This window comes from Saitoella complicata, assembly GCF_001661265.1.
Source record: "Saitoella complicata NRRL Y-17804 unplaced genomic scaffold SAICOscaffold_6, whole genome shotgun sequence".
Taxonomy (NCBI): Eukaryota; Fungi; Ascomycota; class Saitoellomycetes; order Saitoellales; family Saitoellaceae; genus Saitoella; species Saitoella complicata.
In genome coordinates, this window is record NW_017566997.1 from 106,002 (window position 1) to 125,761 (window position 19,760).

Sequence of the window (19,760 nt, forward strand, 5' to 3'; positions counted from 1 at the left end):
CCGCATGTGTCGCATCGCGCACTCGAAGGTTCGTTAGAGCGTGAAGGCAGAACGGGTCGGTTCAGGTATTGGACACGACCGTACATGCTTCCCTTCTTCGAGAAGCTCGATATTCCCCCGCCCCCCGGGAAAAACGCATTTCTCGACGACAAAGACGCCTGGGGTCACTTCCCCTCCATCCCAGAATCCTGTTTCGCCAAAATTGGCAAACCCATCTACGACCCAACCCGCTACGCCGTCTCCTACCGTCTCGGCCCCGCGCATGCCTCCAAACGCAAACATGATGAAGACTCGAACTCAGACGATGCGGCGACAAGAGTTAAGCCAAAGGGAAGGCCGAGGAAGCATGCCCCGGATTTGAGGAAGGTTGTTCGAGGGACACGCGGGAAGTGGGATAGGAGTTTGACGAAGGAGCAGAGGGATGCGCAGAAACTTGAGAAAGCGAAGCAGTTGCGGGAGGATATTGCGAACGGGAGGGCGGAGGGTTTGGATGTGGATGTGAGTGAGACTGATCGCCCGACGACGAGAGAGAGTGGTAGTGGTACTGGAGAAGGCAGTTCGGGTGCTGTGCAATCTGAGTCCGCGACTCCTGCTGCTACGGCGGCGGCGCATTCCGGCCCAACGGTGACGATTAGGACCTCTGCGCCGGCGTTGGCAAATATTGCGCTCAGGACGCCTGCGAGAATCGCAGCGCTGAGGACAAGGGTTGTCGTTACTGCACCCTTGGCGACACCTTCTGCTCCAGCAGAACCTGCCTCAGCTGTCACGACGGACTCTGAGGCTGCGCCTGTGTCTGTAAATGTGGAGCCTCGGACGCCGACTGTTGCTACTGGGAGGACGAGGGGGAGGCCACGAAAGGTTGCTGCTGCCGCACCTATACAGGAGGACCCTATTGTTGCGGATACCCCTGCCGAAGACGTTGTGACCCCAGCTACTGTCGCACCGAGCACTGCCCAGCGCAAGAGACTTGCGGCTCCGGAAGCTGAAGTCGCTACCCCTACCAGGCGGTCGAAGCGTGGAAAGACAACCGCCGCTACGACCGAAGTTCCGAAAACTCCGTCGGGTGGACGTACGCCGACGACACGCTCCAGGCAAGGCACGCCGGTGTCGACTTCGAAGACGGGCGCTAGTAAGAGCGCGGCGTTCATGGCGGCTTTCTTGAAGAAAGGAGGAACTGCTTCTTCTCAGCCAGAGGTTCAGGTGGCAGAGACGGAGACCCCCGACGGTAGTGGTGCTACGAGTACGGAAACACCCATGGAAGTTGATCCCCCAATTGAAGCTGCTGATGATGGTGTTACGTCTGCTGTTCTGGCTCCAACCAACTCCGTTCCCGACGAAGTTGCTTACGCGACTGACCCTCTTAATGTCCCGGCAACAGCGGATCAAGTCATTTCTGCAGACCAAGAACTTGCTGTGAGCGAAGCGGCTGTGGAACCTCAAGCTTCCCAAGCTTCTATCGAGCCATCCACTCCGGTCCCTGCAACTCCCGGAACGCCTGCGACCGAGGAGCGCCAGACTTCTCTGCACGAAAGTGAAGGGCGCAGTAGAAGGTATGCTCATCATCACAACCGTAACGTGGCTGCGTTGATCCGTCAAAGGAACATGCTGAAGTTCCTGCAAGTGGAAGGGGGGCTGCTAGACTGCACCTACTCCTTGGCAAAGAACTATGATGAATGGTTCAAGCTCAATGATCCTGGAAACTACACGGGTCATTCGTTGGATAGGAAAACGACTGACAACACTTGGAGGCAGTTGCGTGATCAAGGGAAGGTCAACATCATCACCTTCGTGGCGAGGGACCATCTCGGCCGCGAAGTTATTAAAAAATTAGTAACGCTTGCGGAGATTGATGCGAACAGTCCGCAAGTTCTTGCGTACAGGCAAAAGATCACCGAAAAAGCCGCTACCAAGAGGGTGATTGTTCATGTTCCTCAGCTTGAGCTTCAGGTTGAGGACGTGGATGATGATATGAGGAAATCACTTCTCGAGACAAGAGTTCACAAAAGCGTTCCCAAGCCGCGGGCGAGAAAAGAGGGCAATAATGGTGATTTCATCATCCATCCTCTGTCAGGTGAAGAGGCACTCCATGCCGCTCAGAGACTTGCGGCTAAGGCTCAAGATCAGGACAAGAGGAGGAGGAGGAGGAGACAAGCAGAGCCAAACCAGCTTGCCCGTTCTTTGCTACAAAACATGGCCGATGGAGAAAGTGGTGCTCCAAAGCCTCGGAGGCGACGTAAGCGGACCACCAAGGAACCAAATATGGGAGGCCGCATTTCTCTGCGTCACAGGTTAGTGCAGATTGATGACGAAGACACTGAAGCTTTCGAAGAGACGAACCTTGACCATGATTTTGCCGAGGTGGATGATCTGGACAAGTTGAAGGCACGCCGTCGTCGTCGCGACGTTCACCCTATGGAGGAGGATGATGACCTCCTTAGAGCTGTCTGTATCGTTCGTGAGCTCTTTGGCGGTAAGGCTCGACTAATTGATTGGAACGTCGTCGAGAAAATCTGGCCGCATCACACCCAGGAGTATATCAGACTATACTACAATGCAAAGCGTGATAATCCCAGATGGAAGCTTTGTCGTGAACTCCACGCCTCTCGTTGGCCTGTCTGCTACGAGCGTGGTATCCAACTCGGACTGATCCCTAGGGTTGAAGACAGCGATGATACGAACTTTGATCTTCGTGAGTTTGTCGAGTTTTTCAAGACCAACGAGATTACTGCGGATGCGAACCCCAACGTGCCGGAGTTGCCGGAGGATTTGGATACTCTGCTTTCCATGTATGACATCGAGACTACCCGGCTCAAGGAGGAGAAGCAGTGGCAGGACGGTCACATGTTTGTCGTCGCGAGTACACGTAGGAGGGATGATATGGCAAGTCATGCCTGGTATGCTGGTAACGAAGATGAGCCTCCTATCCCCGAAGCCGACGAGGACGATCTCGTCGAAAAGTCCAAGGGCCTCATGAAGAGTATTCTTGTCACTCCAGACACTGATTATGATTACGCTGCCGCAGCTGACCTTCTGAAAACGGTTCCTGAAGAGATCCTCGATACTGCCTTGACGCAAATGCTCAAGGGCAAGGTCATCGTCAAGAAAGCGACCGAATACGACCGTGTTCTTCCAGGTCGCAATTTCATCCTTGCGGATAGGTTCTTGCAGGCTCTCAAACATCCGTACCCGGAGAAAATTTTCCGTCAAGCCGCTGCGTTCGAGATGACTTTACGCAAGGGTCTCTTGGAAGGTTCGAAAGGTATGGCTGTCAGTTTGTTGGCGAACAATGGATCTATTGCTGCCATATTGGAACTTATCGCGGATAAGCGGGTTACGTTGCAGCCACTCGAGGAGGACAAGATTGGTATGATCAGGGGATGGAGTAATGACGGTATTTCGAGAATGATGGATCGGAGACATTTAGAGTTTCCTATCTTGGTCGTTCCTACAGACAGATTTTTCGCTGCCGACGCGGTACGAGCCGAAAGCACTACGACTGCCACGTCCGAAGACGCTTTCGCGACCACAAACCAAGAGATCGGGAGACGTACTTGGATCAACATTCACGGAAAGCGTATCGAGCATGTCTGGAGTAGTTGGGTTTCCGCCGTGTTGGCAACAGCTATGGCAAGGCCAGGTTTATCGCAGGCTGCTATGTTGAAGGCGTTGCATCCGGCTGTTATGCCGGGTGAGTTGAGGGATATTTGGGATTTCCTCGTAAAGAAGGGAATGGCTATTCGTGTTGAGGAGAGTGGAGGGGGGTACGTGATAAAGAACTGTTTTGCAGGGCTTGTTTAGGTTTGTTATGGAGTTAGATACGGATATGTGTAGGAGTTATTGCTATGAATCATTCTTTGAATTGATGTTGGTTTCGATGTTCTGATTGGGTTTCACTCTATATGTCTGCAATCGCTCCTTCTGGTCTGGTACCGGAAATCTCATGACCGTTACTCGATACCCTCCTTGCTGTTCCTTCAGTTCCCCGCCTTCTTACTCGCCATCAACTCCCGATACTTTCTAATCATCTCCTCCCTCTCCCTCCCCAGCATAACCCTCTTCGCCATCGTAACCTCCTCCACCCCACTCCCATCCGCCTTCTTGATGGTCTTCGGAATACCCAATGCGCCTTCGCGTAAGCGGGGACGTGCGGTGAGGGTTGGGGGTTCTTGGACGATGTCGCCAAATTTCTTGGTAGTTGCAAGGTGGGCGAAAGGATCTGGGGAGGGTTCGCGGCGACGGATCGTGCGGCCGGAGGTTGTGCGTTTCTTTCTGTCCTCCCCTTCATCTTCTTCCTCATCGTCATCCTCACCCTCGGCCTTGGTGGCAGCCTTTTTGCCCTTTTTCCCCTTTGCGGTGGTGTCTTTTGGATCACGGTCTGGCTTGATCATGGGTAGGGCTTCGTTGACACGGCGCTTGAAATCCGACATCTTCTCTCCTGGCTGGATCTTGAGCTCTTTTTTCTTCTCTTTCTCTTTTTCCTTCGTTTCTTGTGCTTTCTTGGCCTTTTTCTTCTTTTGTGCCTCCGCATCCCCGTCCGCTGAGCGTTTCTTCCTCTCCCCTGTGTCGAGCTCAAAATCTTTACGCTTCATGCCTTGTTTGTGTCGGTTCTGCATATCCAAGATTCTCTGGAAAGCCTTTGGAATTGCACCGCCGAGTTTCTCGTCTTCCTTGGAGTTATTGGAGGCTCGCTTCCGCTTTTTGTTGGGTTTGGAATTGACCGGCGCGGCATCAGGAGCGGCATCCTCTTCGAGCTTGAGGCGTTGAAATTCACGGATGGAACGCTTGGGTTTCTTGTGAGGCATATTGTAGGGCTCCTTGGAGGTTAGTTGTTCACTTTTTGGTGTTTAGGTAGTCGCCGTATACTTTTCGCTGCCTGGAGAGCTAGTCCTGCATGGGATCGATAAAGGGTTGTAGGCGTGACGGAATACGAAGTTGGGAAGTCGGATGTGAAGGTCTTGAGAACTTCGTGCATTCAATAGCAAGGATATCTGCCAGTAGTATCCAGATACCGTTCTTCGGCTCACTGCTTGTCCAGCAAGGCGCGCCGGGTTTCTTCTGCCGTTATATGCTCCTCGTCACCTCCTTCCTCGTTCTCCTCATTCCCGGACCTTTCTTCCTCTCCAGAGTTCGCACGAATAAACACACTATCCCCCCGATACTCCGGCAACTCCACATCCTTCCCATCCCCAACCATGTACCGATTCACAAACAACCAGTTCAACAAAACCCCCGTCGTAAAATCCCTCTCCTGCACAACATTCCCATCCAATACCACCCTCTGCCTCCTCCACCACACGACTCCAAAATCGATATAAAGGAGCGTTTGCAGGGTTCCGAACACAACGGATTTCCAGTCGAAGTAGTGGGCAGTGGAGTAGCGGTATATCCAGTTTATGCAGTAGAAGAAGCGGTAGAGGCCGAGGGCGAGGAGGTAGTAGGAGTTTATGACGGTTGGGATGGAGGTTCGCATGAGCATGATGAGTTGTGGGACGATTGCGATGGACTCGAGGATGATTGACCAAGTCCAGGTGAACTGCGTACACCCCGGTTAGTACCCCGTTATCACGGAATTTCGGAGGTGGAGCAATGAACCAACCTCAAAAAACGACAGTCCAATGGTCCAGTCTGTGATTGCCACCGACAACAAGAACGTCCCAAGCAACAACCACCTCACCCGCACCGCATCCTCACAACCCTTCCAACTCCTCCTCCACCAATACATCGCCCCAATGATCCACGAACCGGCGATAATATACCCAATTTTCCACCCCGCCAGATACCAATTCGAGAACAACCACGGATTCACATAGCGAGTGAGGTAGACGAGGAGATAGAGGATCCGGGATTTGAGGGAGATGCCGGAGGCGGAGTGGCGGAGGTGGATTGTGGTGATGAGAATTGTGAGGGAGAGGGCGTGCAACCCGTCCGCAGTGTACCGGAAGACGTTGTTTGCTGATGACATTGGAGTTTGTCAATGGGTTCAAATGTTGAATGATGGTGATGAGCGTGAGAGTGGGACTCGGTCTCGTCAGCCGATACAATATCGATTGCGCAGGGAGCCTAACAGCAAGGTCCCGGTAAACTCTAGCCAATTCACAATTGACAGGAAGGAGAATCAGTAAGAATACGGAGATGTATGCTGCTGAGCTTCTCTTTGCAATGGGTTCGACAACTCTTGTTTGCTCAGACTCCTCGCTTCGTGAGCTTGGCGAACGTGACCCTTGTTCAATCCACTTCAAGCGATGGCTGAACGCACGGACCACCTATATGGTCGCCCATCACTCTATATCAGGGACCATGAATACGTCTCATCGAAATCCGGAATGAGCTTTATACCACTCCTCCAGCTCTGTTTTCACTCTCTTGAGGCTGGTCTTGTGGTCCTTCACGTCCTGTCCTTACCGCTATGCCGCCGGAGACGCCAACTGTCAAAGACCTTGTCCACCGGTGGCAGTCAACGTCGTCTACTCATTCTAATGCCCTTGATGATCGGACTGAGTCTGAGATTACGATAACTACTCCGACTAGGGCGCAGCCTCCTGCCAGGTATCCCAGGAGTGCGGCGAGGATCAAGGAGGCGGGTGTGGTGAGGAAGGTCAGTCTGCAGTATGAGCAGCAGTGTGGAGGCCCTTCCGCGGTGGTCGCTGGAATGGACGGGAAAGGCAGAGAGAAGGAAAAGAAGAGTGGAGGACATCGAAAGCAGCATGTAAGACGGACGAGCTTGCAGTTCGAGAAGTTGGCAAAAGGACAGACGGGCCCAATTGAGGAGCCGCAACCTACAGCGGCTGATTCACCAAAGCGACCTCACCTACGCCGCACGACAGCTTCGAAGCCCATTATTGCCGCTCATGATGATGATCTTCCGATCGAACATCTCAGTAGGCCAGTCTCGCCAGCCGGTCCAACTTCATTCCTTGCTGAAGCCGGAAACCCCTTCGCTGATGAGCCGGAGGAGATGGACATTACAAGCCAGCCTCTTTTACAGTCTCCCACACCCAACAGTCGAAACCCCTTCCTGGACGCCCATTCTGTGTCCCCTGATATCGGTGCTGATACTTACGGTTATGTCAATACTATATCCACCAAACCGGCAAGCGTGATGACTTCAGGAAGCGACAAACTAGGTTGGGTCAGTACAGTATCCACCAAGCCTGCTTCACCAGGGATGGACTCTCCGCCTTCCGTCCCACGTATCGTGGTGAGAGCAGCAACCAACCGGGTCCCACGAAAACCTGTAACTGTCGCTCACCGTCCACGCGCTCACGTACCCTTCTACTCCGAGAAGGTCACCGAAGATACAAGCAAAAAGGAGTGGAGCCCATCAGCCTCCGGCCCCATCGAAGGCCAGGTGAACCAGACACTAGGCGGGTTTCCACGTGCTGTGAGTGCTGCGAATAATCGTGCTCAGCGCCAGTGGGACACGCTTCACCGCGCTCAAGATGCTGGTTTATTGACGCCGGAAACGCCGAGAACTCGAAAGGCTAGTGAGTACTTTGGCGAGGGAGGAGGAGGCGTGGAGACGAGTATGCATCTCCAGCCGTATCAACCGATGGGGAGTGCGGATGTAGGGTTGTTGACGCCGCAGTTGGTTGAGAGTGTTAGGGAAGTGAGTCCCGCGGATGAGGAGTACTTCAAGTACGTGTGCCTACGAACGGGTTGCTTTCTTAAGTAGAGTGAAGTGCTAATCGGATTGGTGTAGGTTTAGTGGACAAAACGTGCCACTTCAGCGAACGAAGAACGAGCCTTTCCCTGAGGTCTCGGTTGATCAGGATCAGAGTTTGTACATCCCACATACCTTGCACGTCAAACATGGCGATAACCCAGCGAAGGCTGAGCACAAGCGCGACCGGATCGTTCTCGGGAAGGAGAACTTTCGGAAAGGCTCCGTACAAGCCTCACTCTTCGGACGCGAAGCATTACCAATCCAGCTCCCAAAGTTGGATAAGTTCATCGAGTCGCTTCCGGCGACCGAGTTTTCGCCGTTGGAGAAAGTGTTGGATGATACGCAGTATGCGGATTATGAAGCAAAGGGCCGGGCCGAATTTCCACCCATGCATTTAATCCCAAATAACATTACCTTGGATGACCTCAAGAGTAATGTGACGAAGCGAGGATGGCTAGGAACGAGTTTGCAAAACGATATTATCGGTGTCTTGGCGGATGCATTCATCGGAGCTGAAGGAAGTACGTTGAGCGTCTATGTCACGCTCGAGATCTTTCGTGACTTTATCCAGTTGATGGCTTTGGTTTTTAGCGGTGGTGGGAAAGACAGCACTGTGCTCAACATCCTGAGTTTGAATCTGCAGGATGCATTTGGAGGTGGTAGCATCTTCTTGGGGTTGTTCTTGTTGATTGCGTTATTGTTGTTGTGGAAATTTATGAGGATCCGGAGGAATGATCCGAATATCCACACGGAGGTACTGAGCAGAGACAGCGAATTTATGCTTCACATCAGGTGCTAATACCGGCAGTACAGGGCTTCGAATCCAATCCATGGACACTTCAACGCAAGAAGAAACGCCTAGGGAACATCATCACCATTTTCTTCCTGACGACCCTATATCTTCCCGTTATGAAACTTGCTGTGGATGCCCTCGTCTGGCAGAAGACGTTTTGGCCGACGTGGGATGCCGAACGTGCGGCTGCTGATCCAACTGGGTATATTCAGTCCAATAACGTCTGCTACATAACTTCTGCGAGAATCAAGGATATTAATTGGGTATATCTGGTCTTGCCCGTCGCATTCATTGCTGTTTGCAGTATCGGCATTTACATGCCATACACATTGACTGGTGTAGTGAAGCGGAATGTCCCACGCGTTGACCCGTACAATGAAGCAGGTGAACTGCGAACGGATGATCGCGAGGAGTATGTTCGTTTGCTCGACCGCGATCCGTCACCGTACAACTTCATGTACTCCAGTTATCGAAGGGAGTGGGCTGCATACAAGATCTATGTGCTTCTCACGAAGCTGTTTTACATCTTGTTGATCGACGTGGTGTCTGTGAACAACTGTTTGTTTCGCCATGCAGACGCAAAGCTGATCAAGACCATCAGTGCGGGAATGCAAATTGCCTTCATGTTGGTTCTTTTGGGCATTCATGTTGCTACCATGGTTCTCGACCGCCCGTTTTTCCTCAAGTTTCAGCAAAATATGTCGGAGCTTGCAACTCGCTGCGGATACGTGCTTACAACCATGTTCGTCCTTCTTGAAGCGTTGAATTTGGGAGCTGTGGCTCTCTTTACATATCTCAGCTACAGTGTGAGCATGGTGATCTACGTCTTCATTGGTTATTATGCCTTGTCCGGAGTACAGTTCTTCGATACACTCGTCAAGCGCTTCAGCAATCGAGTGGACGTAAGCATTGAACGAATCTTCTGTTCGAGATTGAAGTTCCCGAGGCAAATTAAGCGGAGAATATGGATGGACACATGGACAGCTATGCTGCTCTGCGAAGATAGGACGAGGATGCCGGAGGATGAGATCGTGGCTTTTTCGCAGGCGGCATCACATCCGCCTTATATGCTTCAGTTCCATGGCACAGCTGCCGAACGTCATGTTGAGAATCTAAAGCTGACTCGAACGATTGGTCTCAAGGCCTACAAGGCGGCTTGCGAGCCACTGGCGGCTGAAACTATCGCATTGCGGCGGAAGATCTACAACGAGTTTGTCGGGCCGGATTGCTTCTATACGCCTCCGCAACCATGGCGTGGAAAAGGCGTAACTACTTGGTTCGGGAAGGCGTATGTGGCCCCTTTCCCGTTCACTGTTGTTCTCGTTTACGACGAAGTGCCGATCTCAGTATCACTTAGCGAACCCTGGGAGATCCAGAGATACGTTGAGCAGAATGAGGATCGTGAGGTGAAGCGAAGGAGAAGGGTTCGTCAAATGATCAGAGCACTGGATGGGCAGACAGTTTATCGCCCCTATGTCAAGATGCCGCAGTTTGATATGGAGAACATTACTTCGAGGTTGAAAGGCAAGCAGTCGTATGCCAAAATCAATGAGGCTCTGCAGTACTCTGAAGGTATCCTGCGCATCCAGCACCGCCGTCAAGACCTCTGGCATGAGAAGAACATGAACGCAGGGTTCGATGTGACGATCACGTACAGCACTACAGAAACCGGGCGCTTCAGAAAGAAATCGAAGGAACGGGTCAAGATCAGCGGCGAACTGATTGGAGTGACGTCGGACTTCCGCTTGACGCCTGCTCTGGAATCTCTCTTCATCAATAATCGTTCGACGTTGGAGCGCGGTTTGACGGACTGGTTGGATACGTTGAGAAGTTACGCTGACTATTGGCGAAACGAGGCATTGCAGAAGGAGCGGATCCTATCCTATGCATTCCAAATGAATGTTTTCAACACGCCGACGATCCGCTACCCTCAACTGCCCAAGGTCTTAGAAGAGACGGAGGTGGACCCGATCATCCTCGATCTGCCTGAATGGTCGAAGCCGAGCCTTATCTACCTGTACGAACGATTACGTGTGGTAAACCGCTCAAGACTACATCAATGGTGGTACCTCTTCTGGGATGATTTCTGGCGAAGAAATTATGTTGCACTGCGGTCCCTCAAGTTATTCGAAATGGACTTCTCACCCACCTCGCCCACCAGCATTTGCTATACCCCAATGCCACGCGAAAAGCTTGAAGTCTTCCTCCGTTCTCGTGGGCTGTGGAAAGGACGATGGACTCCACGCGCCTTCCATGATGGTCTGCTAAACAGGATCTATCTTCGCTGTGAGGCGATTGTGTATGGGTATGGCGAGATCAGTGAATCGAAGATGATCTCTGTCAGCGAGAGCATGGCGGCGAATAGGATTTCGATCGGGAACACGCCGATCATTCGAGTCAAGTTAACACCCCCAAAGCGGATCCCGTTATCGAGGATGTTTAGCCGCGATTCTGCTTCGACTGCAACCGTTGTTGGTGATATCGAGATGGGGACTTTGCATGATATTCCGGAAGAAGATGAAAGGAAGGGTTTGACTACACCTGTTTCCACAGCTGTGTCCTCTCCTAAGACGTCGTCGGTCACGGCTTCCAAGGTTGAGGAGGTGAGAGATGTGTTGTTGCATTCTATGGATGAGGGAAAGAAGCTGGAGGATGTTCATCCTGAAGATGGAGATAGTGGAGACAGTGATAGCGAGGAGTTGTACTTTTGAAGGCGGCCATGAGCGTGGGATTTTGCTAAGTTCAAGCTGTGTGGAGGAATAAGTAGTCCTATCTGGTTTGAACACAGCCAGGATACATGATGCGCATTAATTCATCTCTTTTTCCATTTTTCCATGCTCTATGTTCGCTCTGTTTGGGAGAGTTTAACCACGTATTGCGCTCCCGCATATACTCCCAGGCCTCTCCAAACCACATGGACCTAACTACAACTTTTACCAACGTCTCCTATTGCTACTCTACTTTGCTCAAACTTACATTCTCTACGAAACGAAACACATTATCAATTATGGCTTGCTTTATTCCTACCAGCTGTACCATCACCAAAGCCATCCACCCTTTTCCTCTCCCGCCGTCACCCCCTATCACCCCCGTTACCTCCCTCCTTTCTGAAATCGACTCAGCTTCCAACAAACGCAGCTGCAGTATTATCAGGAATGACGGGATTTTCGAGCCGAGAGAGGGGGATATGAAGACGAAGTACGGAAGCATGTCGGCGCTGATGAGGGAGGTGATCGCGATCCAGGAGTTGAGGAATGAACGTATCAAGGTCCATCGCGGGATCGGGCGACTCATCAAGGACTATAAAAATGAGTTTGAGAAGAAAATTGTCGAGATCAAGGACAACCCTGGGGATGTATGCGCCTCGAATACGGAGTCACTTACCACTCAGCGTGCGAAGGTGCAGGACGGGTTCAGAAACGCACTGAATGCCAGAAAAGAACATCTGCATGCGCTCAGTACCACGTTAAACTCGGTCAAGGCGACGCTTGCCGGCGTCAAGGCTAGGAATGCGGACTTGCGTGCGAAGATCCGGGAGGAGTATTTTGACAGCACCACTTCAGGAACATCTCGCCCGAGTTCTTTCACCCAGTGTTGCTCACCCCTCACTCTGCTCATGTCAACGCCTCAGCAGATGCCCAATATCGAAGCTTGTATCGCGGCGGACAAGCCTGAGTACACGGAGGTCGTTACTCCCACGCCTGGCATCATGATCGAACCCACGTCGCCGACAACCCGCAAACTTACCCGTCCTGCGAAGGGATCTCTCGAAGAATTTCTTTTGCTTGAGAAAGTCTTGTGTGGAGCGCCTACTCGGAACATCGACGCGGATGCGGGAACCGCCGAGACTCAGGAGCTGGAGAGCGAGAGAATCAACCCAGTGTCGGAGGAGGAGAGAAGAGTTGTTAGAGAAATGTGGGAGGAGGGGATAGTTAGTGTTGCCTGGCCTGGTGATTGTAACGGTATCCACTAAAGAAAGTGTAGGAGAAAGTGTGGAGTTTCTTTCTTTTTCGGATGGATTCGGATTCAATAGCAGCAGTATTTATTTCGGAATCCCGATCCTGACGTCATGCATCACCAACTCCATTCGAAATCCAGCTCACCACCAACTCGCGATTGCAACACCGATTGTTCCCATCAACACCACCGAAATGACATCCTGCCACGAGCCCACTGTCCCCGGCGAACCGCGCTCCTGGACATCCATAGCCCTTGACACGGCCGCCTCCATGACCCAGGTCCGTCTCTCCTCCTCCTCACAACCTGACTACTAACCCGCGAGTCATACAGTCCTTCCACCCCCTCAAAAACATCTGCGCCCATCTCAACGGCCTCCACGTCTACTCCGACGACCCAACCCGCCACGTAGAAACAACCCACTACTGCTCCCACCACACCGAAGACATGCGTCAATGTATCCTCTACGACGGCCCCGGTCCCAACGCTCGCTTGATTGGGGTAGAGTACATGATTACCGAGAAGCTCTTCAAGGATCTCCCGCCGGAGGAGAAGAAGTATTGGCACTCCCACGTTTACGAGGCGAAGAGTGGGATGTTGATCATGCCCAAACCCGCGACGATGCCCGGGCCGATCTGGGATGCAGCCGAGTTGCAGGAGATGGAACAAGTCGTTCACCTATACGGCAAGACAATCCACCTCTGGCAAGTCGACCGAGGCGACACCCTCCCCCTCGGCGAACCGAAACTCATGATGTCCTTTACTTCGCCGACCCAGCTTCCTACCGCCGCGTTGCAGGACAGGGATGAGAGATATTCGACTGATTACCTTAAGAAGCGGGAACTGCGTAAAGATTTGCCGGAGCCGGAGACGGATGAGTTGGCCGATGGATGGGTTAAGGGGAGGGGAATCAGGTTTGAAGGTGTTGAGGTCCCGGTGAAGGGAAGTCCGGCGGTTAGTGACAGGTTGGGTGGCGAGCCGGAGCAGGCAGCGTGATTCTTTCATGCTCTACGAAGATACAAACGATCGGTCAGACGTGTGACAACGACACATTCATTTGCATAGCGATAAGCGATATATATTCCTTTCACTCACTCGTTCGTCTCAATATTAGTAATTATACACCACATAAAAGCCCAAAGCAACTGCAATCGGCCACAAAGCATCTCATGCAAACGAACAACCAAGCCAACAAAGCATAAAAGAGGTAAAAACGAACTGTCAGGTAGCGAAAATGAAGAAAAAGAGAAAAACAACCTCATAAGGGTCCCGATCAATGGGTATCATGCAACGGAAACAACAGAACACACAAACAAACCAGACCGTGTATCTTCAAACACGCAGACGCATAATGAAAGAGTGTCCTTGATCACTCCAATACTTCTTTTCCCTTCGTCCCCTTGAAACTCAATTGAATGCATCCGGCTGCTTAATAACGCCCCTTCATCCACTCCTCCACAAACCGACTCGCCTTCTTGAACTTCCTATCCGCATACTTCTCATACACAGACCGGTGAGAAACCTTGGGCTGCCTAAGCATACCATCAATCAAACACTCAACAGCGGGATCCAACTGTCCCTGAGTGTATCCAGAATAGTACAGGTGCGCCTCAGTCCAGATGCCGCCCTCCTCGTCAGACTTGCCGAGCATGGTGCGGGCGAGATAGTGCGCGACGGCAGCCACGAACGACGGAGGGGCTCCGACGAACTTGCGCTCGCAGAGGGTGACTTCCATGAGGTACTTGGCGAGGGTACGGGTGTCGAGGTCGTAGTCGTCTGCCTTCGAGATACGACGGAGGAAGGACATCGGTCCGGGCCATCCGAGCTCAAAGTTGAGCATATTAATCATGAACCTCTCAGCCTTCAAGACCTCCTCGGCAGTGTAGCCACGGTCGACCATGAAGACGATCTCGTGAACGGAGGGACATTGGATCTCCTCGTACTTGGCAGCGACAAAGAGAGCGGCCGCACCAACGAGCTGCAGCTTTTGGAGGGAGACAACCTTGAGAGAGAGAAAACGGTCGACGTAGTTGATGCAGAGGTAGAGAGTTTCGGGCAAGAGCCTGAAACGGGCGTGGACCTGGACGAGCCAGTCGACGAGGACAGCACGCATGTGCCACTCAATCTCGGTCTGGTGCTCCATGTACCGAGGGTTGGGCAACATCTTCATCTCCAAATCCTTCATGTAGCTGAAGATCTCGTCAGAGTACTCACTGACCATGGTGGTGTCCCAAGGGTCGTGCTCGTCGACGAACTGATCCTGCACAGCACGGAGTTCGGCGGCTTGCGAGTGAGTGAGCTTGAATGCACCAGCCATGTGTGGGTCGATGTTCATGGTGATGGAGTGATCGACAAGGGCAATGGAATTGCCGCTGAAGGCGCCAACAGAGTGCTCGCCAACGGATGAGAGGTCCTGGTCCTCCTCAATATCCTCATCAGAGAGGTCTTCCTCGGCAGAAGTAGTCTCCTCCTCATCATCGAGATCCATACCGGACGCATCAGCCAAAACCTGAACGGTATGGCTCTTCTTCAACAAGTTGGGCTTGACGTCAACCTGCTCCTCCTTCTGGACCATTACATTGGTCTTAGCAGCAAGGGGAACGCGAGAAGATCGAGGACGGGCGACATCGATAGCTTTGACGGGGATGGAAGACTTTTGTTGTTCTTGCTTGACGGCGTTGGAGAGATCGCCGAGAGCGGCGCGTTTAGCACCTGTCTTCAAGCCAACGGTGGTGGTGGTAGGCTTAGTGGCCATAACGTTTTTGGTGGCCATGGGAATACGCGGAGCAGCGTTTTCGTCGTTGTTCTTGACGCGAGATCTAGTTCTCTGTTCATGTCTGTTAGCATATAGTTCCAGGAATCGGTATGTGTGGGATGTATGCTGTGGAGAAAGGGGCCCGAGCGTTCATAACAAAGAAGAAAATACAGCATTGAGCAGCATTTACTCTGGTAAAAACGCATGAAACCCTCTCAGGAAGCATACAGTACCTCTATTGAGCACTCACCCTGGCGATATCCATAGAAACTGTAGGAGGAATAAAAATGAAAGTGAAAAGTTGAAAAGTAGTGAGAGAGTGTCGTAAAAGCTGAAAGGTCGAAAGAACGTGTTAACGAGTCGGTAAAGAAAGCTTGACTCGAGTTGAATGCCGCGAAAAAGGTCGTAGAGAGTGTGATTGACGTGTAGCTAAAAGCGGAGTAAAGCTGCGGAAGTGCGAGAAGTTGATATAAAGAGAGAGCGGAGTCGTAGAGAACGGATTGGTTGGATTGAAAGCTGTTTTGAGAAGGGCTCGCTTGAACTGCTGCAGAGGACCAAGTTGGATGGTGTATGGTCTCGTGTATCAGCAGGGAGTAGCGATGGTTTTGCTTGTGGATGGTCTGCCGCGGGACCCGTCGCTAGGAGTTTGTGTGTGTTTACCTCACCGCACTGCAGGGGGCTCGTAGTACCCCCGCTAGCCGACGCTTGCCGCTCTCCTGGCAGGAATACGGCCCCGCGTAGAAAACAAGAATTGGCAATGGATGGAACAAAGAAAACAGCATGCTTCGAAGCGCCGTCTAGGGGTCCTCTTGCCAGTGACGTGCCCGTAGTGAACCTTAATTGGCGATCCGCGACATTCCTAAGCGAAGGATCGGGTTAGCCAAATACCCCGGGGATCTGGAATGCGGAGGAATGCTCAGACTGGATCTTCTTTGTTCTTTTAATCTCAATTAACCCGTGAGCTATGACGAAATGACATTCTTGATCCCTGTACACCAAAACTCCAAAGTTCCCATCGTAATCGTAATTGCAAACCCACGCATACATCCTGCGTCAGACGCGTCTTGAGTCTACCAGCTCGCGTCAAACCTCTCCAAAGTCGAACTCGCCTCCTGCATATCCTTCTGCGCCTTCTTCCTCATATAGAAGATAGGACAATCCTTACTCGAGCACAAAACATCCTGATGCAAACTCCCCTGACAGCGTTGACACTGCGTCCACAACCTCGCGAACCTGACCTCCAACTCGTTCATGTTGGTCAATTGCTTCTGGTAGAGCTCACCGACACGTGCTGCACAGTTGGGACAAACGGCGCCCTTCTGTCCGGGCTTGAGGGGTGTTTTGCATCCCATACACGTTTCGGTCTTGACAGCAAACCTCATCAATCCACCCACACTCGCCGAGGGAGCAGCAACGCTGATCGAACGCGTATGATCACCTGCCAACAACAAATTTGCCTTCTCACCCAAAATGGGCTCGAAAATCCTCATCAGTGGTTTCGACAACTGGTTCTCCAAGTAATACTTGGTATCAATCGGAAGATTGTTCTCCAAAACGTAAATCGGATCCTCAGAACACTGGTAGAACTTGTCTCCCTTAGCACCCTTAACAATGACATATGCAACACGATCACCCAACGCCGGCGCAGATCCCGGATCACGCTTCCTCATCTTCTCAGCGAGCTCCGTATGCGCCTGCTTAGCCGCATAATCCGCCTTGACGAGAGCCTTCGTGATAACAAGCTGTGACATATCAACCTTATTCTGCAGCAGATCCGCAATGATGTTCTTCGTATACTGCTGTGCCCCCTCAACATCCTGATCAATCAACATCTTTCTCAGCGCGGTATCGATGACGTTCTGCACCAACCGACAGTTATCACGACGCACAGTCTCGATACCCTTCGAGTCCATCTTGTCGTACTTATCCGCTCTCGTCCAGTAAAGTCCGGCATACCTCTTCTTCGAAATCAGCAAGTACGGATAATAGCACTTCTCGAACTCCAACTTGATCGGCTTGACGAACTTCGTACTCACGTATTCCGCAGCTTCCTGACCAAGTCTCATACATTCTGCCAGATCCTTGGGACCGAACTTGACCATGACGGAATCGGTATCACCGTAGATGACGACAGCAGAGTGACTGTATCCATTCTCAACACAGTATTTCTTCTCCACCTCCTCCTTGGTCCGCTCAATCATCTGACGACCATACGCAGTCGTACTCGACGAAATCGCCAAACAAGGCAACTTTCCAACCGTAGCACCAGTGAAACCATACACAGAGTTCGCAGAGATCTTCAACGCCAACTGTCGACCATCCAACACGGCCTTCTTGAACGGATCCGTCTCCTTCTTCAGATCTGCCTTGGCCTTCTTACGCGCACTCAGCAAGTCCTCCAGAATTGTCGGCAACAGTCCCTTGCGGTGCTCAGACTTGACGAAGTAATCACCGTTCGGGGTCTGGATGTAGTCCTTATCCTTGACCAACCCCAGACGCTGAATCGTCGCGTTCTGCAGAAGCGTGGTATAACACAAATTATGTGCCATGATAATCGACGGATAAAGAGACGCGAAATCGAGCGTGGCGATCGGGACGTCATAGTATCCCCTCGTCGGCTCAATAACCGTCGCACCTTCATATTGTTCATCACCCCCACCCTCACTCTTCAAACTTGGCACAACCAGGCCCTCATCCGCGGCCTTTCGGAAAAGCTGCGAGATAACCTTGATCTGCTGTCCTCTCGCCAATAAATAGTTGAAAGGAACACCGGTGACACGGGCCATCTCAGTATAGTTGACGAAACACATGAGTTTGTCCATCAATCTCTGTGGCAAGTATGCATCTTTCAAACAGTATACAGCCAATCTTCGTCGAGTCTCGGCTGTTCCGTTTTGCAGGTCCGTAATGATAGAGTGGTGCACATCCTCCTTCTGCTCCCCCAAGAAGTGCGCACATACAGAGTTAAGGGTGTACGAGCGTAACTTGTAATCACGATGCATCACCTGCAACATATCCAATTGCAATCGTCCCTCGATATTCGTCTGCTTCGACTCACGCGTTCCGTGGGCCTTCGAAGAGAAAGTCGTATCCCTCGCCTCAGACCTCTGTGTTTTGATCCGTCCCAACTTCGGGAACTCATGTACTTTCAAGTGCTTCGCACGGTCGAGCAAGTACGGCAAGTCGAAGTTGGCGATGTTGTAACCGATAATAACATCCGGATCAACTTCCCTCACGAAATCAGTCCAGCTGGCCAACATCTTTCCCTGGTCCTGGAAGTCGAAAACCTGCGCACCAGAGATGGGCAAACAAGTATCCACTGTAAAGATATTCCGCACGAACGGCCTGGGCTCACCAAACGTCGTTACCACATTCGCGATCTGAATGACAGGATCATGGTTCGGTTCGGGAAAGACACCCTTACGACCCGCACACTCGATATCGAATGACAGAACTCTGAGCGGAGCCATCTTGCCCCAGTCACCCTGTGGCGCATGGGAAATCAAATGATTCCACGGAATGGAACACTCGATCTGGCATGTTCCAATCTTCTTGTCCTCAGACGTAAGCGAATACTTCCCTGCCGGTAACTCAACCCAATTCATCCCAACAAGCTTCGTATCAATCATAAACCTTAACTCGTTCGCGATATTATCAAACGTTGTCGTCGGCCCCGGAAACATATCATTAAAATTGATTCCCTCCCTCTCAAACACACCCCTAACCTTCGGCAAATACTTTGGATCCTTCAAGATGATCTTCAAGAACGGGTTTTTAGAGCCGCCTGCATACCCATATAAATTCGTCTTCATCGCAATTTGGACAGCGTGGACGATTGCTGAGGATTGCGCGAGGTGAGAGTCGAGGGCTTCTTTGAAGGCTGGAAGCATGTGTGTTTGGAAACCGGGTGGGGCGGGGACGTAGATGTAGGGCATGAAGTTTGTAACGTGGCAAAGGATGGAGTTGCCGGCTTCTGTGACACCGAAGAGTCTGAGGGTGGGTCCACGCGAGTCAGTGCTCTCATCAATATCAATCTGCTGAAACACTGTGTGTCTTATCAGCATTTATCCAAAAGATGAGCCTCAAGGTACATACCAATCGAGTCTGTGTTCGGATTAATCTTCGCCAACACCGGTCTCGCCCACTTCTGATCCGTCTCCATGCTCTCACCCTCATGACTTCTAATCTCCTGTGTCAACTTCTCGAGATCATCCTCGAAGCTGGTTTTCTGAGTTTGTGGAGGTCGTTCACCGCGGGTGAGCTTGGAGTCCGGGAGATGGGTGTTGAGGTGTCTGGCACGTTTTGCAGGAGGGAGGTTGTCCGCTGACGGGGAAGGGCGGAGAGGCATGGCTGGCATGCTACTGACGGAACTGCTAATCAAACACGAGACACTGGCTGTTCAGAAGGAGTAGGTAGTCGGAGAAGGTCGGTGGTACAATGCGTTCTCGAGATTCGTTCAGGTGGACGCGCCTCTACGCCGGGTTTCGCGTCCGACTTCGTGTGCGTAAATTAAGGCCGTGATTGGAGAGTTAATAAGGTCATGACAATGTCGACGAAAACAGTAGAAAACCTATGGTTGGATTAAAGGGAAA

At 51.7% G+C, this 19,760-nt stretch overlaps 8 protein-coding genes across 8 annotated transcripts; 4 read left to right on the plus strand and 4 right to left on the minus strand.

Annotated features, from left to right (window-relative positions):
• Window positions 1-2,160: 2,160 nt before the first annotated feature.
• Window positions 2,161-3,835, plus strand: SAICODRAFT_29499 (uncharacterized protein). Its single transcript, XM_019167432.1, has one exon. The coding sequence runs from the start codon at window positions 2,191-2,193 to the stop codon at window positions 3,796-3,798; it is 1,608 nt and encodes a 535-aa protein (XP_019025456.1). The 5' UTR covers window positions 2,161-2,190; the 3' UTR covers window positions 3,799-3,835.
• On the minus strand, window positions 3,550-4,859 carry SAICODRAFT_29500 (uncharacterized protein). The gene has a single exon (XM_019167433.1). The coding sequence runs from the start codon at window positions 4,800-4,802 to the stop codon at window positions 3,975-3,977; it is 828 nt and encodes a 275-aa protein (XP_019025457.1). The 5' UTR covers window positions 4,803-4,859; the 3' UTR covers window positions 3,550-3,974.
• Window positions 4,860-5,020: 161 nt separating this feature from the next.
• SAICODRAFT_54639 (uncharacterized protein) lies at window positions 5,021-5,962 on the minus strand (the record flags this gene model as incomplete). The annotated part of the gene is made up of 2 exons (XM_019169303.1): window positions 5,021-5,533; window positions 5,597-5,962. 2 exons carry the CDS (start codon window positions 5,960-5,962, stop codon window positions 5,021-5,023), a joined length of 879 nt encoding a protein of 292 aa, XP_019025458.1.
• A 444-nt stretch (window positions 5,963-6,406) lies between these two features.
• SAICODRAFT_70076 (uncharacterized protein) lies at window positions 6,407-11,197 on the plus strand (the record flags this gene model as incomplete). Its single annotated transcript, XM_019170534.1, has 3 exons — window positions 6,407-7,635; window positions 7,700-8,417; window positions 8,477-11,197. 3 exons carry the CDS (start codon window positions 6,407-6,409, stop codon window positions 11,165-11,167), a joined length of 4,638 nt encoding a protein of 1,545 aa, XP_019025459.1. The 3' UTR covers window positions 11,168-11,197.
• A 61-nt stretch (window positions 11,198-11,258) lies between these two features.
• On the plus strand, window positions 11,259-12,429 carry SAICODRAFT_17902 (uncharacterized protein; the record flags this gene model as incomplete). Its single annotated transcript, XM_019165874.1, has 1 exon — window positions 11,259-12,429. The coding sequence occupies exon 1, from the start codon at window positions 11,371-11,373 to the stop codon at window positions 12,427-12,429; it is 1,059 nt and encodes a 352-aa protein (XP_019025460.1). The 5' UTR covers window positions 11,259-11,370.
• A 135-nt stretch (window positions 12,430-12,564) lies between these two features.
• Window positions 12,565-13,593, plus strand: SAICODRAFT_17903 (DUF1264-domain-containing protein). The gene is made up of 2 exons (XM_019165875.1): window positions 12,565-12,694; window positions 12,747-13,593. The coding sequence occupies exons 1-2, from the start codon at window positions 12,608-12,610 to the stop codon at window positions 13,407-13,409; spliced, it is 750 nt and encodes a 249-aa protein (XP_019025461.1). The 5' UTR covers window positions 12,565-12,607; the 3' UTR covers window positions 13,410-13,593.
• Window positions 13,594-13,842: 249 nt separating this feature from the next.
• Window positions 13,843-15,559, minus strand: SAICODRAFT_70079 (A/B/D/E cyclin; the record flags this gene model as incomplete). The annotated part of the gene is made up of 2 exons (XM_019170535.1): window positions 15,419-15,559; window positions 13,843-15,240 (listed from the first exon to the last, which is right to left on the minus strand). Exons 1-2 carry the CDS (start codon window positions 15,431-15,433, stop codon window positions 13,843-13,845), a joined length of 1,413 nt encoding a protein of 470 aa, XP_019025462.1. The 5' UTR covers window positions 15,434-15,559.
• A 245-nt stretch (window positions 15,560-15,804) lies between these two features.
• Window positions 15,805-19,716, minus strand: SAICODRAFT_208664 (uncharacterized protein). The gene is made up of 3 exons (XM_019166339.1): window positions 19,264-19,716; window positions 16,091-19,213; window positions 15,805-16,027 (listed from the first exon to the last, which is right to left on the minus strand). Exons 1-2 carry the CDS (start codon window positions 19,523-19,525, stop codon window positions 16,239-16,241), a joined length of 3,237 nt encoding a protein of 1,078 aa, XP_019025463.1. The 5' UTR covers window positions 19,526-19,716; the 3' UTR covers window positions 15,805-16,027; window positions 16,091-16,238.
• Between the last annotated feature and the right edge of the window lie 44 nt (window positions 19,717-19,760).

Bases quoted from the DNA above. Each gene is read 5' to 3' on its own strand.
- SAICODRAFT_29499 (XM_019167432.1), top strand. From the start codon at position 2,191: ATGGCCGATGGAGAAAGTGGTGCTCCAAAGCCTCGGAGGCGACGTAAG.
- SAICODRAFT_29500 (XM_019167433.1), bottom strand. From the start codon at position 4,802: ATGCCTCACAAGAAACCCAAGCGTTCCATCCGTGAATTTCAACGCCTC.
- SAICODRAFT_17903 (XM_019165875.1), top strand. From the start codon at position 12,608: ATGACATCCTGCCACGAGCCCACTGTCCCCGGCGAACCGCGCTCCTGG. The intron at 12,695-12,746 runs GTCCGTCTCTCC...CGAGTCATACAG, and splicing joins CGGCCGCCTCCATGACCCAG to TCCTTCCACCCCCTCAAAAA.
- SAICODRAFT_208664 (XM_019166339.1), bottom strand. From the start codon at position 19,525: ATGCCAGCCATGCCTCTCCGCCCTTCCCCGTCAGCGGACAACCTCCCT. The intron at 19,214-19,263 runs GTATGTACCTTG...TAAGACACACAG, and splicing joins TCCGAACACAGACTCGATTG to TGTTTCAGCAGATTGATATT.